Consider the following 17,081-nt stretch of genomic DNA (forward strand, 5'->3'; position numbering starts at 1 on the left):
GGCCTCCACATAAAACTAGATACACTCAAACTAATAGAAGAGAAAGTGGGGAAGAGCCTCAAACACATGGGCACTGGGAGAAATTTCCTGAACAGAACACCAATGGCTTATGCTCTAAGATCAGCAATCAACAATTGGGACCTCATAAAATTGCAAAGCTTCTGTAAGTCAAAGGACACTTTTAAGAGGACAAAGAGGCAACCAACAGATTCAGAAGATTTTGGCTAATCCTACATCTGATAGAGGGCTAATATCCAATATATACAAAGAACTCAAGAAGTTAGGCTCAGAGAATCAAACAATCCTATTTAAAAATGGAGTGCAGAGCTAAACAAAGAATTCACAACTGAAGAATACCAAATGGTTAAGAAGCACCTAAAGAAATGTGCAACATCCTTAGTCATCAGGAAAACACAAATCAAAACAACCCTGAGAACCACCTCACAACAGTCAGAATGGCTAAAATCAAAAACTCAGGTGACAGTAGATGCTGACAAGGATGTGGAGAAAGAGGAAGATTGTTGGTGGGATTGCAAAGTGGTACAACCACTCTAGAAATCAGTCTGGCAGTTCCTCAGAAAATTGGACACAGCTATACCACTCCTGGCATACACCCAAAAGACACTCTAACATATAACAAGGACACATGCTTCACTATGTTCATAGCAGCCTTATTTATAATAGACAGTAACTGGAAAGAACCCAGATGTCCTTCAACAGAGGAATGGATACAAAAATTGTGGTACATTTACACAATAGAGTACTACTCAGCTATTAAAAACAATGACTTCATGAAATTCTAAGGCAAATGGATGGATCTAGAAAATATCATCCTGAGTGAGGTAACCCAGTCACAAACAAAACAAACAAACAAAAAGCCACCCATGGTGTGCACTCACTGATAAGTGGATATTAGCCTAAAAGCTTGGATTACACGAGATACAATTCACAGACCACATGAAGCTCAAGAAGGAGGAAGACCAAAGTGCAGATGCTTCAGTCCTTCCTAGAAGGGGGAACAAAAATATTCACAGGAGATACAGAGTCAAAGTGTGGAGCAGACACTGAAGAAAAGACTATCCAGAGACTGCCCCACCTGGGAATCCATCCCATATACAGCCACCAAACAAAGACAAGAAGTACATGCTGACAGGAGCCTGATACAGCTGTCTCCTGAGAGGCTCTGCCAGAGCCTGACAAATACAGAGGCAGATGCTTGCAGTTAACCATTGAGAACGAGGTCCCCAGTGGAGGAGTTAGAGAAATGATTGAAGGAGATGAAGGGTTTGCAACCCCATAAGAACAACAATACCAACCAACCAGAGCTCCCAGGGATTAAACCACTATCCAAAGAGTACACATGGAGGGACCCATGGCTCCAGCTGCACATGTAGCAGAGGATGGCCTTGTCGGTCATCAATGGGAGGAGAAGCCCTTGGTCCTGCCAAGGCCCGATGACACAGTGTAGGGGAATGCCAGGGCTGGGAGGTGGGAAGGTGTGAGTGGGTGGGTTTGGGGACCACCCTCATAGAAGCAGGGACTGGGGGGGGGGGGTTATGGACTCAAATCCGGGAAATGGGATAAAATTTGAAATGTAAATAAACTATATTTAAAAAAAAGTTAATCCAGTAGGGTGGGCCAATTACTTACCCAAAGAACTCAAAAGGAATGGTTCATTGTCATGCTAAAGGAATAGTAGGAAAAAATAATTCCACAACTTTCTTTTTGTTTCCAGAATTTCTGCTCCTTAGCATTTATACTCCACATCTGCCACTAGGTTTAGAAGCTTCGGTCTACATAATTTTTGTCCTTATTTCTCTCCCTCCCTCCCTCCCTCCCTCCCCCCTTTCCTCCTTCCCTCCCTCTCTTTCTCAAAGATGGCAGATCAAAGTTACAATTGCAGGAAGGTCCAAGTTGAATAAATGATGAGTTTGTATTGGGATAAGTAACAGGACTATGAGTGAGTAAGGGGTTATTACAAGGACAGAAATAAACCGTGAAGCTGAGTTACTGAAAAACTTACCTCTCTATGAGTTATGTCTTGAAAAGTGTAACCCCAGGGTTCTCCGTACCACTTACGGCAACAGGCAACACAGAGAGTTTTTCTTCTTTATAATTCTCGATAATAATTTTGAGGTAGTTATTATGGGACAGACTCCTCAGGTGCTATGTGTTTTTCATTCTTTCTCCAGTGTTTTGCCACGCCATATGGATTTATGACCTTGTGACTGACTCTCACACCTTCTTTCCTTACTTGTTCTCTCTGTTCTTTTCCCTCTTCCTTCTCCGGACCACTGCTGAGGTTGACAATTTGTTAGCCCAGAGATTTATTTTTTAATTCTAATAAAATTTTATTGATTAAAAAACATAACAGTTTTTGGTTTAAAAAAAGAAAAAAAGGAGAAAAAAAAAAAAAAAAAAAAAAAACCACTGAGCTTACACTAAGTTTTTCTGCCAACAAAATGAACCAGTTCAGGTCAAATGAAAAGTATAAATCCTTAGCGTTGCTCTGGGCTCCACTCAACAAGTGACCTGACAACAGCTTACACCATGTATGAGCCACAGCTAGGCAAATAAGACCTCTCCCTTCTCCCATGTGTCTCCTGCTGACTCTCCCTTCCTCTCTCCTCTTTCTTTCTGTCCTTCTTTGTCCCCCTTTTTCTGCATGTACCCCCTTTTCAGGTTCCGTTCCCTTCCCTTCCCCCAATAAGCTTCCTCTTATTCTCAGATGATTGCGGGTGGAGGTGGGGGGGCACCTCGCCATGTGTCCACTAAGCTCCTTCCGGCTGCATCACTGTCACCGGTTTATAAAACACAACATAAAGGCAGGTTTGTTGAAAGGCAGCAGCAGCCTGGCGAATGAATTCACCAACCTCACAGTTGAAGGTCAGTAAAGTCATTTTCCCAGGCTAAAGCAAGGTTTTATGATTTTGGGGGCGGATGGTGATGGCGCAAGAGCGCAGAGCTGGGATTATGCCCATATAAGGTTAAAAGGCTGGGCACGCCTGGTGGATAGCCTGAACCAGGAGATGAGGACCTGCTAAACTGTAGTTTCCTTTGAGGGGTGGGAGAGCCTTTTCTGTGTAGTTGGGGTTGGGGAAGGAGGGCAGATAGGGTTTTGTAGCTGGGGGTGGGGTGCGATGAGCCGGGGTTCCAGTCTAACATCACCAAAGTAGAGAGATCAGTCGATTCACAGCACCATTTTCAGCAGAGAGGAATATGGTCCGGCTCGAAAGGATCCTTTTAGTCAGCAAAGCAGAAAGAGCAGTGAAATCAACCCAAGTCTCATCACAGGAACCCCAGGAAGAAATAGCCCTGTCCAGAGGTGGAAGGAAGTGGGCGGTTTGCAGGTGCTGGGAGATTTAGATTTCACCAGTCAGCCAAGGGTCCCAAAGGGACCGCCATCTTTGGCTAGGTCAGCTGGAAGAATGGAGATTCTTTTGCTAGGATGGAGACTGTATGAGGAGGTTTGGGGAGATCAGAAGTTCTGTTTTGGATATGTCAAAGTTCTAAAAGCCTTTAAGATGTCCAAGCGGAAGTGTCACGGGTGCAGTTTTGTACATGGGAGAATACATAGCTAGTGTTACTGACCAACAATAAAAAAGGGTTTGAAGACAGTTTACTTGTAATTCAACATTTATCTACGCCCATTTCCCGATATTCTCTGAGGCTGTACCAATGAAGACATTTTCTGTACTCCTTCCATTTAAATTGTTATAAACTTTTTCTCATTGTCATGCAAGTAAAGCAACTATATTCAAAATTCGCTGCTTTTGTTTCGTTTTGTTGAAACGGGTTCTCAGTTCTGTGTAGGACTTACAAGAGGCCCACCTAGCTCTCTGCCTCCGATGTGTTCTCATTAGAGGAGCGTGCCGCCATGCCCGGCACATTTTTCATACAGCGATGGTTTCTATTCTTTATTTTTTCCTTTAACGACAAGGGGACCCAGAAGACTACCTGACTCGGTAGTAATGACACCTCCCTGTGACAATCCTCTGCACAAACTGCACTTTTTCCTCCTGACCAGTAGAGGACGCGCGTTACACAGAGCTCAGACAGAGGTGCCTCTGCTTGCCTTCCTCGGGCGTCCTCCTGACCTTCCTCCCGGAAGTGCTGAGGCTCGGGCTGCCGGCGTGACTTTGTGCACTTGCCGCTCTGCTGCCGGCGCCGAGCGCAGCACAGCACAGCAGAGCACAGCAGGAGCCCTGGAGGTGGCTGTCCCAGGCTTGTCATGCGGCTGCTGCGGGTCGCCGCAGCCCTGGGGCGTGGGTCGCTCCCTCGGGTCCCCGCGGTTCTGGGCTGGCAGGGAAAGCAGGTACTGGTGCCAGCGAGCCTTCCAGAGCAGGGCAGGTGGCGACACCCCTTCCTTACCCTGCGCCCCGAAACCCCCTGGGTATCCGCATGCCAGCTCGGCCTTGTGACCCGCAGCTGTGCACTGGGGTGTCCCGCCTCCTGATGGGTATGATCTACCTTAAAGAGAAGTGAAGGTCAGATGAAAGTTAGTGCCCCCGGGGCTCGAGCCCCGGATTTCTGACTTTTATCCGGTGCTCCTCTTACTACTGGATATGGTTGCTTGCTCTCTGGTCGAGTGGGTCCTTTTCAACTTCCTGGTGCTCTTTACTGGTCATGTTTCCCAGTTAGGTGTATAGATTGAACTTTGTAAGTCTTTGTGAGATACTCAGCAGGGAAGCCATTGGTAGATGTGGCCCCTTACCTGTCATGGAGCCCTCTTTTGCTTTGGTACCAAATGTCCTTGTGGTTTAACCATCCAAGCACTTGTCAACTGTCTGCTTTGACATGTTGTCAGTTTCCCTCTTTCCAGAGGTGTTTGCCATGCACTTTGGGGGTGCAGTTTTGTTTTGATACAATACTTATATCCCCTCTCCCCACTGTAAAGCTGACGGGAACAACTACCACCCCCAAAGGCACTTAATTGTGCAGATGGAATTGGAAACTTTTGGGGGGTTGTCTGGAGGCTGTTAGGTGGGTAGACCTGTGTGCCCTTATATGCTCTTGCGAGCTTTAAGTTACAGGATAGGGAAAGACAGAAAACCTAAGGCACGGTTCAATCTAAAACTTGTATTTCTTGTTAAAGTGGTCATTGAGTGGTGTAGTTCTGACTTTATGGTAGTGTGTAGTTAAAAGTTAGCAACATGGCTCGGCCATAAGGGTGGTTGTCAGTCTTGGGAACCAGACAGTAGACTGAGAACGGGGTCCTTCAAATTGTCCTTTATCACCCCATGACTCCTTCCAGAGGAAAGGTTGACTCCCCCAAACTGTCATCTTTGCTCAGAACCATCCATAACTCCAGCTCTGGATTATCCAAGGGCCTTTTCTGATCTGTTCAAGCAGCAGGCATGCATATGGTGCAGAAATAGATACATGCCAGCAAAACACGTAAACAAAAGTCTTCAGTTTAAAATTAACATTTAGCAGGAGTGTTTATCCTATTTTTAGTTTTCAGTATTATTCAGAATTAAATCCAGGGCTTCTTATATAATATGGGGGGGGGGGGTTGAGAACCCTTGTGTTGAAGTTGAGAAAAAAAACAAACAGTTCACATTTCAACTGTGATCTCTTACAATAGGCGTGCCAAACTGAGCTTTTCAAACTGTTTCTCAGGCTCATTGGAAGACCTACCGATGGTGTTCGTCAGGACCAATTCCCAATGAGAAGATACGAAACATTGGGATCTCAGCTCACATCGATTCCGGGAAGACGACGCTGACGGAACGGGTGCTGTTCTACACAGGCAGGATCGCCGCGATGCATGAGGTGCGCTCACTGGGGATTCCACAGCCATTCAAACTGGATTCCAATTGTTCCGTGGTTCTGGTTTCATAAGCTTCACAAAGCCTTGTTTTAGGATGAAAACAGTGGTCATGAGCGACCCCGCCACCAACCATACACTTACAGTTGTTGCTACTGCATAACCGAATTATACATACCTGTATTTCCTGATGCTCTTAGACAACCATCGTGAAAGGGTCCTTCCACCTCAGAGGGGTTGAGATGTTACTGTGGATCATCCAAAAGTGATCACTAAGTGTCCTGAGCAGATCGCTGACCCTTACACAGCTATTGTAGTGGTCTTTACTACAGGGTCCATGTTTATCACGGTAAATGGAAAATGACTCTCAGGAGGAGCTGTCGATGTACAAACACCACGGCTCCCATCTGAAAGGAAATAAAGGAGATTTTTATCTGGAGCCATTCTTAGTGCCTATGGCTCAGAAACACAGATTTAGGCTGTCGCAAATTTCTGTTCCAATGTGCAAGCAGTGTTATGATGCTTTAGCTTTAAAGAACAAAGAAAGTCAGAGGTGGTCAGTTTCAAATGCATTGGAAGGCAGGACAGAGGGACGGACACAGTGAGATGGGGAGCTGTTCCATCGGCCCCGGGTGACATTCTTAGCTTTAGGATTGCAGAAGCTGCTGTCTGCTGAGTTAATAGTTTCTAAGAGGTTTTGAATGATTTTTATGATACAGAGTAGGGCAAGGCACCGCCCAGCACAAGGTAAGTGGCCCCTGACCCTGCACAATTCCAGTTTCTCCACAGTAGGAAAATCTGATGGGCCCAGCAGTCTCTGCAGACAATTCTTTTTGGGAATTTTCTTGCACGGCACTGATTACAGCTCTACTAAAAACCGAACAAATTACAATACTGACGCTAGAAGCTGCTGCCAGAGCTGAAGAACTTCCCTCCAGCTCAAACTGTTCTTCAGGTGAAGAGCATCCACTAAAGCACCCCCTTCTGAGCCTCACAGTCCCAGCGGAGCCGAGCAGAGCAGACAGGTCTGCTGCCTGTCACTAGTTCGTAGACCCTGCCAAGCCAGCGGGTCAGGGGAAACATGGTCCTGGATGCTTGTCAGCTGCCAACAAGGAGAGACCAGCGCTGTAGCCGGGCCAGGAGCTGGTGCCGGATGACAGTTCTGTGAAATGAAGCCGGTAGAGGATTAGGCTTTTCTCTCAGTTGTACACTTTAGCTTTGTCTTCTGGTTCCATTTCAGTCAGGATCTCTCTCTCAGGATGAGAGACAGGAAAATGTGAATTTGTGCTCATGTTTAGGTGAAAGGTAAAGATGGAGTCGGTGCTGTCATGGATTCCATGGAGCTGGAGAGACAGAGAGGAATCACTATCCAGTCAGCAGCTACCTACACCATGTGGAGAGATGTCAATATCAACATTATAGACACTCCAGGTAAGCGGGCCCTTTATTTCCTGTTTTCTTTGAGGAAAAACAAAAACATATATGTAATTCTTTTTTCTAGCGTGACCCAGTACATCTTTGAGGATCAATTTTAAAAGTGCAAGACTGAATTTTTACCCGGTTTTGGACTTAAATCACCTCATCTGTGTGTTGCTTCTTTGAAAAATACCACGGGAAAGTAAGAAAGGCTCTCCCTTTACTGTGGGCTCTCCCTGATGGCCTTTAGCAGGGACCCTGCTGAGCCTGGAACCCGATACTGTGTGCGTGAGGTTGAGGGCACGAGGGATCTACATCCAGGTGTAAAGATGTGTGCAGTGAGCAGGTGAAGGACCTGTCATAGTGTCCTGGTTTGTTATTTCTTGCCACCCGACATGCTGTCATACTGTCTGTAGGTATTTGCTGGGCATTTTATTGATTGCTAATTGATAGAGGGCCAGGCCTCCTGGGGCACCCCCACCCCTCCCTGCCTGCATGCAGAGATAGAGAAAAGCGTGCCGAGCAAGCCAGTAAGCAGCCCCCGTGGTTTCTGCTTCAGTTCCCACCCTGGTTTCCCTCGTGATGGGCTGTAACGTTTGAGCCGAATGAATCCTTTCCTTCCCAGGTTGCTTTGGGCCATGCATGATATTTTATCAAAGAAATAGGAAACTAAATGCAGAACTTGGTCCAGGTCGTGGATTCTGCTGACAGACCTGACCATGTTGGTTTTGGAGAGGGTTGTGGACGAACTTTGGAATTCGGAACTGAGAAAGTCGTTGAGTGCTTAGAACTTACTCAGCTATTGTGGGTGCTTAGAAAGCAGGAATGCTGGACAAGCTGTAGGTGAGCAAACACTGTATCAGGGCCACTTGTGCGATATTTTGAACTAAGACTATATAGTGTCTAGTCAGCTGGCGCTAAAGAATCAGTAGGCAGTAAACATCACTAAAGTTTTGGCTTTGCTGGAACAGTCGATGCTTGTCAGCGGAGGTGAGAAGTTAGCGGTAATTAGGAAAAAACCAGCGTCACCGAAGTGAAATCTTCTGGGATTATTTCCCCAGGGTCAGCACAGAGATGCTGTGCTGTTCAGCCGATCGTGGTGATGCGTAAGAGTCAGCTAGGCGCTCCTGGCTCTAAAGGCATGAAGGGGTCTTGAAGATCAGCTGAGGCTTGGGGGGAGTTCAGTAGAAGGCCCAGGATTGACAGGGTCATCGAGAGCAGTTGAGGCGTCATGGAGTAGGATTAGCCCTGAAGATCCCTGGAGAGGACCCCGGCATTCGGAGCTGACGGTGCAGTGGGATGACCACCAAGGACAGCTGGTGCTGTGGACTGGAGCTGGCCTGAACCTGGGAGAGAAGCTGTGTGTGTTGTGAGGGTAAAGCCAGAGAACCGGCACCACTCCAGGGGGTTGGAACTTTTACGTTGTTGGATTTGGGTTTTGCTTTGCTTTGATTTTGAGTGTTTCCTGACTCTTTCTTCTTGGAGTAAAAAAGTATTTAACTTGTTTTTTGATTTTTCAGCAATGAACAGTTATGGGATCTAAGATATTTAAGAGAGACTTTACTCCTTTAAAAGAGACATTGGTTTTGAAACTTATGTTTTATATTGTGATACTAATATTAACATGAGGTCTTGAGGGAAAAGAAAAGAGAAGATAGTATTGTTTAAGATTGTTGTGTTCTTATGTGGCTTGTTGACAGGGGATCTTGATTAGTTTTTTGTCACATTGACACAAGCTAGAGACAAGGAGGAACAGAAACCTCAACTTGTGAAAATACTCACATCATATTGCCGGTAGGAAAGTCTGTGGGATGATTCTTAATTGCTGAGAAATAGGAGGGGCCGGGCCCTGGGTTGTTACCCCCGAGACAAGTGGTCTTCAGTCACGTAAGAGAGTGCTGAGCTAGTATTAGGAGCCAGTGGATAGGTAGCCCTGGTGTTGGCTTCTGTTCCTGCCTTGAGTTTCTACCTCAGCTTCTGAGGATGAACCTACCTGATTGCGCCCCATGATGGTTTGGGTCAGTGTTTTCTCGCAGCAATAGGGAATTAACAAGGACAACTGGTTTGTATATTACAAACTCAAACTGCTCTTTAAAACCCTCCCTTACTGCTTTGTCTCCTTTAGGCCACGTGGACTTTACCATAGAGGTGGAAAGGGCCCTGCGGGTCCTGGACGGTGCGGTCCTTGTCCTCTGTGCAGTTAGTGGGGTCCAGTGCCAGACCATGACAGTCAGTCGGCAGATGAAGCGTTACAACGTCCCCTTTTTAACCTTCATTAACAAACTGGACCGAATGGGCTCCAACCCAGCCAGGGCCCTTCAACAAATGAGGTACTGACATAAATGTGAAAGTGATGTTTATATTCTTCGGTGCTGGAATATCTTTTGGTAAAAGTGAACAGTGTTTGGTCCTTATTGGTGGCTGGCACTGGGTGAACTCTTTCTGCTGGTTCTGATTTCGAGAAACCTCTCTTTGTGACTTGATTGCTTTGGCTCTTTGTGTGACTCCTATGTGTCTTCTCACTTTTGGGACGTTTGGATCTGGCCTCCATGTATCGGCTTCTGTCATGGCTTTTCTCTTTCCTTACGCACTGGCTCATGAGATAGCTTGTTTTCACTCATTTAGTGTGGGTGTGTTTTGAGTGTGTGTGAGCCCATGCCACTCACACACGGGAATCAGTGGACGGCTTTGTGGTTTGTGTCTTCCATGTTAACATGGGCTCCAGTAATTGAATATTTTAAAGTTTTTAAACATGATTTTATGTGACTAGCAGTTGAGCAATCATATTGGTCCAAACAGAATTCTTGAGGTTTTTTAGCTCATAAATTTGATAGTCTTCTATGTCTTTTCTGTTATTTTGTCTTTTAAAAATACTCAGCACTTGTGTAGCTAACTTCCATCAACCCCTCATTTACTGTAACCCCATTTTGCATAGAGGTGCTCTTCAGTGGTCTGGGGATGTAGCTCAGAGGTAGAGCAGTCTGCCGTGGCTTAACCGTGGACGCAGCACAATCTAAGTTTAAATGTGTTTTCTTTCCTTGGTAACTGTTCTTAGATGTTAGGACATTTTTTAGACTTTATGGAAGTGTGGCTTTACTCTCCTGTTGTAAATGTTGTCTCCACGGCTTGCTTCCTCAGTCTGCTCAATCCCCGCCTAGCGTGTGTTCAGCTGAGACTTACTGCCGAACAAGCTCACCCTTTCTGTTCTCTGAGCTCTGGCCGGCTGCTTCAACTCAGCCGTTCTGGCTCAAACTCCTCTCCAAGCTGACTGGTTTAGTCTGGCTTCTGTCCCTGCTTCTGACTGCATTGCTGTGCGTGGCTTTATACTAACTCTGGCAGTCTGCTGTAATCTGGCTTCTGCTCATTCTCTGGCTCTTTCTGTCTTTACCTGTGTCTACCTTGTTCTCTCTCCGACCTGTCTCTACAACTGTCCTAGTGAAGCTGCCTCCTCTTCTCCGCACTGCTCTCTTGTGAGCAGCATCCCTTTCCTCTTGTGAGAGTTGGGCAGATCCTATTCTATCAGCTCTTTCTCTGATTTGTCGCTCTGTCTGCCACTCAATTAGACATCACTTTCAAACATTGCTGCTTCCTTGCTAAACTAACTTTGCCTTCACTGTTTAGGATTAAAGGTGGGTACTGTCTGTTCCAGCCAGAGGGAACAAAGGTGTTTAAGCCACAGCTAGAGACAGGCTTTTTCAGCAACTAACACAATTTCAGGGTTCATAGTATAATCGAATATCCTGCAACACTTATATTTATGTGGGTCTCTGTAAGTATATATCATACCTGCATATACACATATACAGGGAGGTAAGGAGGTGTTGGGTCTCCTGGAGCTTAAGTTACAGGCATTTGTCAACTCCCTAACAGGTCCACTAGAAGAGCAGCAAGTGCTCTTACCCACCAAGCTATATTTCCAAACCCAAATATTAGTATCTGTAAGCGCTTGGCTTTCTTCAAATGTTAGCAGTGCTTAGCTCACTGTCCACAGTTACACAGGGAGACCTAGTACATGCTAAATGATGCCAACTAGAGCATATTTCTTCTCAAGGCAGAGCCTGTTCTGAGTCCAGGTGTAGGCTGATGTGAGTTTTCCACTGAGAACTTTCTCACTGGATGGTAGTCTCTCTGTCACTTGGCTTAGGAATAAGAACTAGGCTCTGCTGTCCTGCTGCCTTTCAATGTCCTGGTCATCTGCAACTGATTTTTCTGTCTTCCCTTCTACTTCTGGGTGAGACAGTCAGGCAGTCTGGAGTAAAAGATTATTTTGTGTTCTTTGTCGTTCAGACGGGCTTGATCTTTTAGCGTTTGGAGTTACGGTGTCTGTGTCAGTTTCCATCTCTCTTCACTGCTGGCGCCTCTCAGCCCTGTTGTCTGCCATTGTTCTTTTCTTTCCTTTTTGCCTTTTGTCATTTCAAAATAATTTTGAGAGAAGTCAATACATGTTTTTGTTTTTCAGATCCAAACTAAATCACAATGCTGCATTTGTGCAAATACCCATTGGTTTAGAGGGTGATTTTAAGGGAATTATAGACCTCATTGAAGAACGAGCTATTTACTTTGATGGAGACTTTGGGTAAGTCCTAAAATACTAAGATCCTCCATGTTGGAAAACATAGAAGGAAAGGAAGACATAAGTTAAACATATACTAATTATCTTTGTGAAATGTACCTGAATGTTATTCTTTCATGTGATTTGAATGGCTGGGTCGTAATGTAAATGTCTGATACTCGGGAAATCTGACATGTGACCTGCAAAGGGGTGGAGACCCACAGGTTGAGAACCGCTGCTCTGGGGGTTGCCCAGGAAAGTAATGATGTATACCAGCTGTGGTAACGGAAAGATATAGCATACTTGATAATATGGACTTGACCACTTACAGTAAAATGGAAAGTCAGCCCTGATGGCACAGGCTAAGCCTGCTAGCACTTAGGGGCGGAGTCAGGAGCAAACTCTAGGCCAGCATTGGCTACACAGCAGGGTTCTGTCTCAAGAATTCTGTCCCACCCACTTCAAGACAGGCTGCGTGCTTCAGAATAGACCCAAGGCTATGGTGTCTTAAAGCCTTCAGATCTTACCTCCTGTGTTAATAGAATTTTCAAAAGCTTAATCAGGCTTTAGATAGGTTAGCTTGAGAATTAGCCGATGTTTACTTAGTTTGTTTAAACGAGCTTTCTCCTCTGAAAATGCAGATAATAGAACTTTCGTGTGGTAGTTATCGGATCTCCAGTTTTACACTGCTATAATTCAGAAATTAAATATGGTGTCGTCTTTGCTTTTCAATTAAATGGCAGTAAAATAGGCCTATAGCCACACGGAAAAGAACTTGGATCTTTTATTGATAACTTTTCTACGTGTTTTTTGTTATTTTTCTTTTTTTGAGACAAGGTCTCTATGCAGTCCAGGCTGGCCTGGAACAGGCCGTGTAGACCAGGCTATTCTCAAACTTGCAGAGACGGACTGTCTCCACCCCTGAGCACTGGGACCAAAGGCGTGTGCCACTATACCTGGCTCCCAAGTCATTGTTCTGATGTCGTGTCCTGTGACTCATTTTAATCTCCAGGATAAGATAAGCCAGTTTGTATTAGATTGGGAAGGATTTTATATTTTATCGTGTATCATTTTAGAAAGCTTGGTATGTAGAAAGTGGACCATGGTGCCTAGTATAACATGAAGGATGTATGTGCTGTGTTTCCCTCATGGAGGACTGTGCTGGGTTGAGGTCCTGCTCCCTGGTAGTCCACTCTGGAGCCAATTCCGTGGTCCATGGAACTGGCTTTGCCTACTGTCCTGGCTCAGTTATCACCGAGCATGCTGTCTTATTTGCTGTTTGGGTGTAGATGCCTCAGAGCTCTCGCCAGACCGTCAGTGAAACACCTTAGTTGTTACTACACCTTTGATGTGTATATGTTTAACTGAACATTCCTAGAGGTACAAAAGGAGAGCGTTCTTTGTCTTAGTCAGACTGTTCGGTATGATGAGATTCCGGCTGACCTGAGGGCGGCAGCCGCTGACCACCGGCAGGAGCTCATCGAGTGCGTTGCTGATTCAGACGAGCAGCTCGGCGAGCTGTTCCTGGAAGAAAAAACCCCCTCGGTTTCCGACCTAAAGGCAAGTGCTCTCAAAAATAGCTCTTCTTAAAAAGCATGGTTTTAAAAAATGTGTTTGGGTATTTTGCCTGCATTCAGTGCCTTTGTGTGCCCTGGAACTGGAGGTACACATGATTGTGAACAGGTGATTGCGGGGGCTGGAACTGAACCACTGTCCTCTGGAGAGCAACCAGTGCTCTTAACTAATGAGCTGTCTCTCCAGCCCTCAAAATGAATCTTAATATCGTTTAAGAATGGGTTAGTTTTGGGGTGGAGGACATAGATTCTTTTGTTAGTGGGCTTTATGAGTGAAATCTGAGTGAAAATATTTAATACAGTTCACTTCTATAAAAAAAAATGAAGATTCTTGCAAGAGACTTTTGAATGAACATTTCCCCTAAATACGATATTGAAGTTTCAGTACTAATCACTAGAAAAACGCAAACCAAAGTCACAGTGAGATACCATTCGTGCCATTCAGATGAATGTTATTTAAGACCAACCAACCAACCAACTAGCCAAGGAAACAAACACCCAGAAAGCATGTATTGATGAAGATCTTGAGACGTGTGAACCCTGGGGCCTTCCTGGTGGAATTGAAACAAGCACTGAACAATGCTGTAGGAAGCAGTGTGACAGGAAGGCTCTCCAGGTCTGACTGTCAACCTCACCTGGCTAGCTTTGTGCTCAGAGGTTCAACCACCTCTGCTCTGAGTGCTAGGATTAATGGCATGTGCTTCCACACCCAGCTGTGTGTGTGTGTGTGTGTGTGTGTGTGTCTTCTCCCTTTTATAAAATTATTGGCATACCTTTTACAATCTTCTGTGCGTCTATTTTGTATGTATGTACCTCTTTTGATACCAAATAAAAAATAATGATTTTAGGAGTGTCAAAAAGTAATTGTCCCATAAATCAGCTTTTGGCCTTCTTATAAGGAAAACACTTTTTCCCTGTTTTTCAATGTCGACTGAGTCATTGAGCTGTTATTTGTGTCCCTTCCCTGGAGCCGGCACTCTGGAGTATCAGTTCATTTGGTTTGTTCGTAATTGAGCTGGAGCATAAATTGTTAACATGAATCATTTTCCCTTATTCTGTAGCTAGCCATCCGGAGAGCTACTCTGAGTAGATGCTTTACGCCTGTCTTTTTGGGAAGTGCTTTGAAGAACAAAGGAGTCCAGCCTCTTTTGGATGCTGTGTTAGAATACCTCCCCAACCCATCTGAAGTCCAGAATTATGCTATACTCAATCAGAAGTAAGTCTTACCACCTGAATCTTGGTTTATGAGAACACCCTAAAAAGTTTAAGGATTATTCTTCCTTTTATTTTTATGATTTTCTTTTCTTATTCACAAAAATCACCATTTTTAGTTGGTTATCAGTTTTGGTGTACAGGAAAATATTTACTGTCCAGGTAGGTTCCCATATCATCTGTGACTTAGAAGTATGATTGTTTTATTATCTCTCAAGGTTTAAAGTGTTGCTTTTTAAAATTTGCTATCATTCATTTTCAGTTATAGAATCTTTTTATTTTAAAGAAAACAAATTTGAGGCCAGTGAGGTAGCATATCAGATAAAGGTGTCAGCTGCCTCATGATCTCAGTTGGACCCCTAGGACTCACAGAAGTCCTCAGACTCTTCATACACGTTCCCACACATGCGTAGAATAAAACAACACAAAATAAATGCAAAGCAACAACAAGGAAAGGCACCTTTTTAAGGCTCCCGTAGATCTGTCGAGTTCAGTGTTGTAATGTACTCTGCTCCTGTCTGTGGTTGCAGAGCCCTCAGGACTCTTCTTTCTGAGCTCTTTCTGTGAGTGTAAACCGGAAATTGTCAGCAAACATTTTTTTTTCCCTTGTAAGAAGAAATTAATATGGAAGAAGCGTTAAAAGCTGCACAGGTGGTTCAGTGGGGCAGCCTGCTTGCTGAGAAAGCGTGAAGACACAAGAGCCACTTTGATGGTGTGCTGGTGACACTGTGCTCTGGTGGTGTGGGATGGACCTGTGTGAGACAAGAGGATGTCTGGGGTGTGCTGGCTGCCAGCCTAGCTGCAGGTTCAGTGAGGGACCCTGTGTCAGAGGACTAAGGCCAAGAGTGGCCACAGGACACCTTTGGTCTCCATTTATACATGCAAATACATGCATACATACACGTACGCTCACCACCACATGTACAGTACACACGGAAAGACTAAGTATTATATTTTATAGTTTTATATTTCTTTTATTTTAAGTGACTCAAAAGAGAAGACCAAAATCTTAATGAACCCCAAAAGAGACGATTCGCACCCATTTGTAGGCCTGGCTTTTAAACTGGAGGTAAGTTACTATTTAACTTACCGCTGTCTGTGGAAGTTTTCTTTAATGTATTTTAACCCTATTATAAAATGACTCTGTGCCCATGTGAGAGGTGAGAGATAGGGATTGCTCCTTAAGGATTGCTCCTTGTTTCTGGATGCAGTAACTGCGGTTTTAAAATGTAAGGTTTTCAGAAATTATACTCTGCATAATTTTACTTGAGTAGTTTTATTTAATAGACATAATCCATGTTTCTACAAATTGTTTGGAAATTTACTTTCTTGTTTTGTGTTCTGGGATAAGGTAGCCCAGGCTAGTCCCAAATTGGTAATTCTCTTTCTACAACCTCTTGAGAGCTGAGATTACAAGTGTGTTTGGCTTTACTTTAAGCATTTTAAAAGGTAGTTTAGTATTGTATTAAGTAGCTGGGGGGAGGGTGGCAGAACACCTTTAATCCTAGCACACGGGAGGTAGAGACAGCGGATCTCTGGATCCAAGGCCAGCCTGCTTTACATAAAAGAGTCCAGGGCAGCCAAGGCTACACAGAGAGACCCTGTCTCAGAAAAACAAAACAAACAAACAAGTGTATTAAGTAAATTGGCTTAAAATTTTGTAATTATGGAACATTATTATAAATAGTAATGGTCCACTTTTAGAAACAGTGTTCTGAGTTACTTAGGAAGGAAGTCGGACAGCTCTCCTATTCCCGTGGTCTGTAGGTGGTAACAGATGAACAGCCGGGTAAGGATGGGGTGATTTACAGTGTGGTTTAGTTACGCTGTGACACGGAAGGTGCTTATTTATTTTAATGATGCGTTTGCTTTGGCCCATGAATGCCAAAGAGGGATTTGATCCCCTGGAGCTGGAGTTACAAACTGGAACTTGTTAATGGAACAATGTTAATTTATTATTAATAAACCCACATTTATGCAGATATTTATGGTTATTGCTTATGCCCCCTTTCTGATTTATCCCATTTGGCTAACACATTAGATTCTGTTATCGTGTCCCCTTAGACTTCTGTCACAGCTAGTTCTATGGCACCTTGGCATAAGCTAGAGTCATTTTGGTAAGGGAACTTCAACTGAGGAAATGTTCCTACCAGACTGGCCTGTGGTGCTTTTTCCCAAATGATGATGTGGCCAGTACCATCCCGGGCTGGTGGTTCTGGGTTCTAGAAGAGAGCAGGCCGAGCAAACCAGAAGGAGCAGGCCAGTATCAGCACCCCTCCGCGTCCTCTGCATCAGCTCCTGCCTTCGGGTTCCTGCCTTGCTTGAGTTCCGGTCCTGACTCCGCCCCCTTGTCATGTGACAGCTTTTATTAGCAGTAGAGACCTTAACACAGCTCCTGTGACTGTTGCTTAGATTTGTTTTCTCCCTTGCTTCTCATATCCTTGACATCTTTCAGAAGCACTAGTCAAGGATGTGTTCCATTTGAGACTAATGTTTCTGTGAGGACTAGATTGGGGTGATGGGTGACAGGCTGGCGGCAGAGGAGGTGTCATCCTTG

At 44.7% G+C, this 17,081-nt stretch overlaps 1 protein-coding gene across 1 annotated transcript in view; it reads left to right on the plus strand.

Moving 5' to 3' along the window:
* Window positions 1-4,115: 4,115 nt before the first annotated feature.
* The window catches only part of GFM1 (G elongation factor mitochondrial 1), a 41,793-nt gene continuing 28,827 nt past the window's right edge, over window positions 4,116-17,081 (plus strand). Inside the window, exons 1-8 of the mRNA XM_080915638.1 lie at window positions 4,116-4,315; window positions 5,623-5,775; window positions 7,069-7,201; window positions 9,312-9,516; window positions 11,646-11,762; window positions 13,148-13,302; window positions 14,378-14,528; window positions 15,509-15,593. Of these exons, the coding sequence (XP_080771764.1) occupies window positions 4,232-4,315; window positions 5,623-5,775; window positions 7,069-7,201; window positions 9,312-9,516; window positions 11,646-11,762; window positions 13,148-13,302; window positions 14,378-14,528; window positions 15,509-15,593 (1,083 nt within the window). The 5' untranslated portion in view covers window positions 4,116-4,231. The remainder of the gene's footprint in view (window positions 4,316-5,622; window positions 5,776-7,068; window positions 7,202-9,311; window positions 9,517-11,645; window positions 11,763-13,147; window positions 13,303-14,377; window positions 14,529-15,508; window positions 15,594-17,081) is intronic.

The sequence above is a fragment of the Micromys minutus genome, assembly GCF_963924665.1.
Source record: "Micromys minutus genome assembly, chromosome: 4".
Lineage (NCBI taxonomy): Eukaryota > Metazoa > Chordata > Mammalia > Rodentia > Muridae > Micromys > Micromys minutus.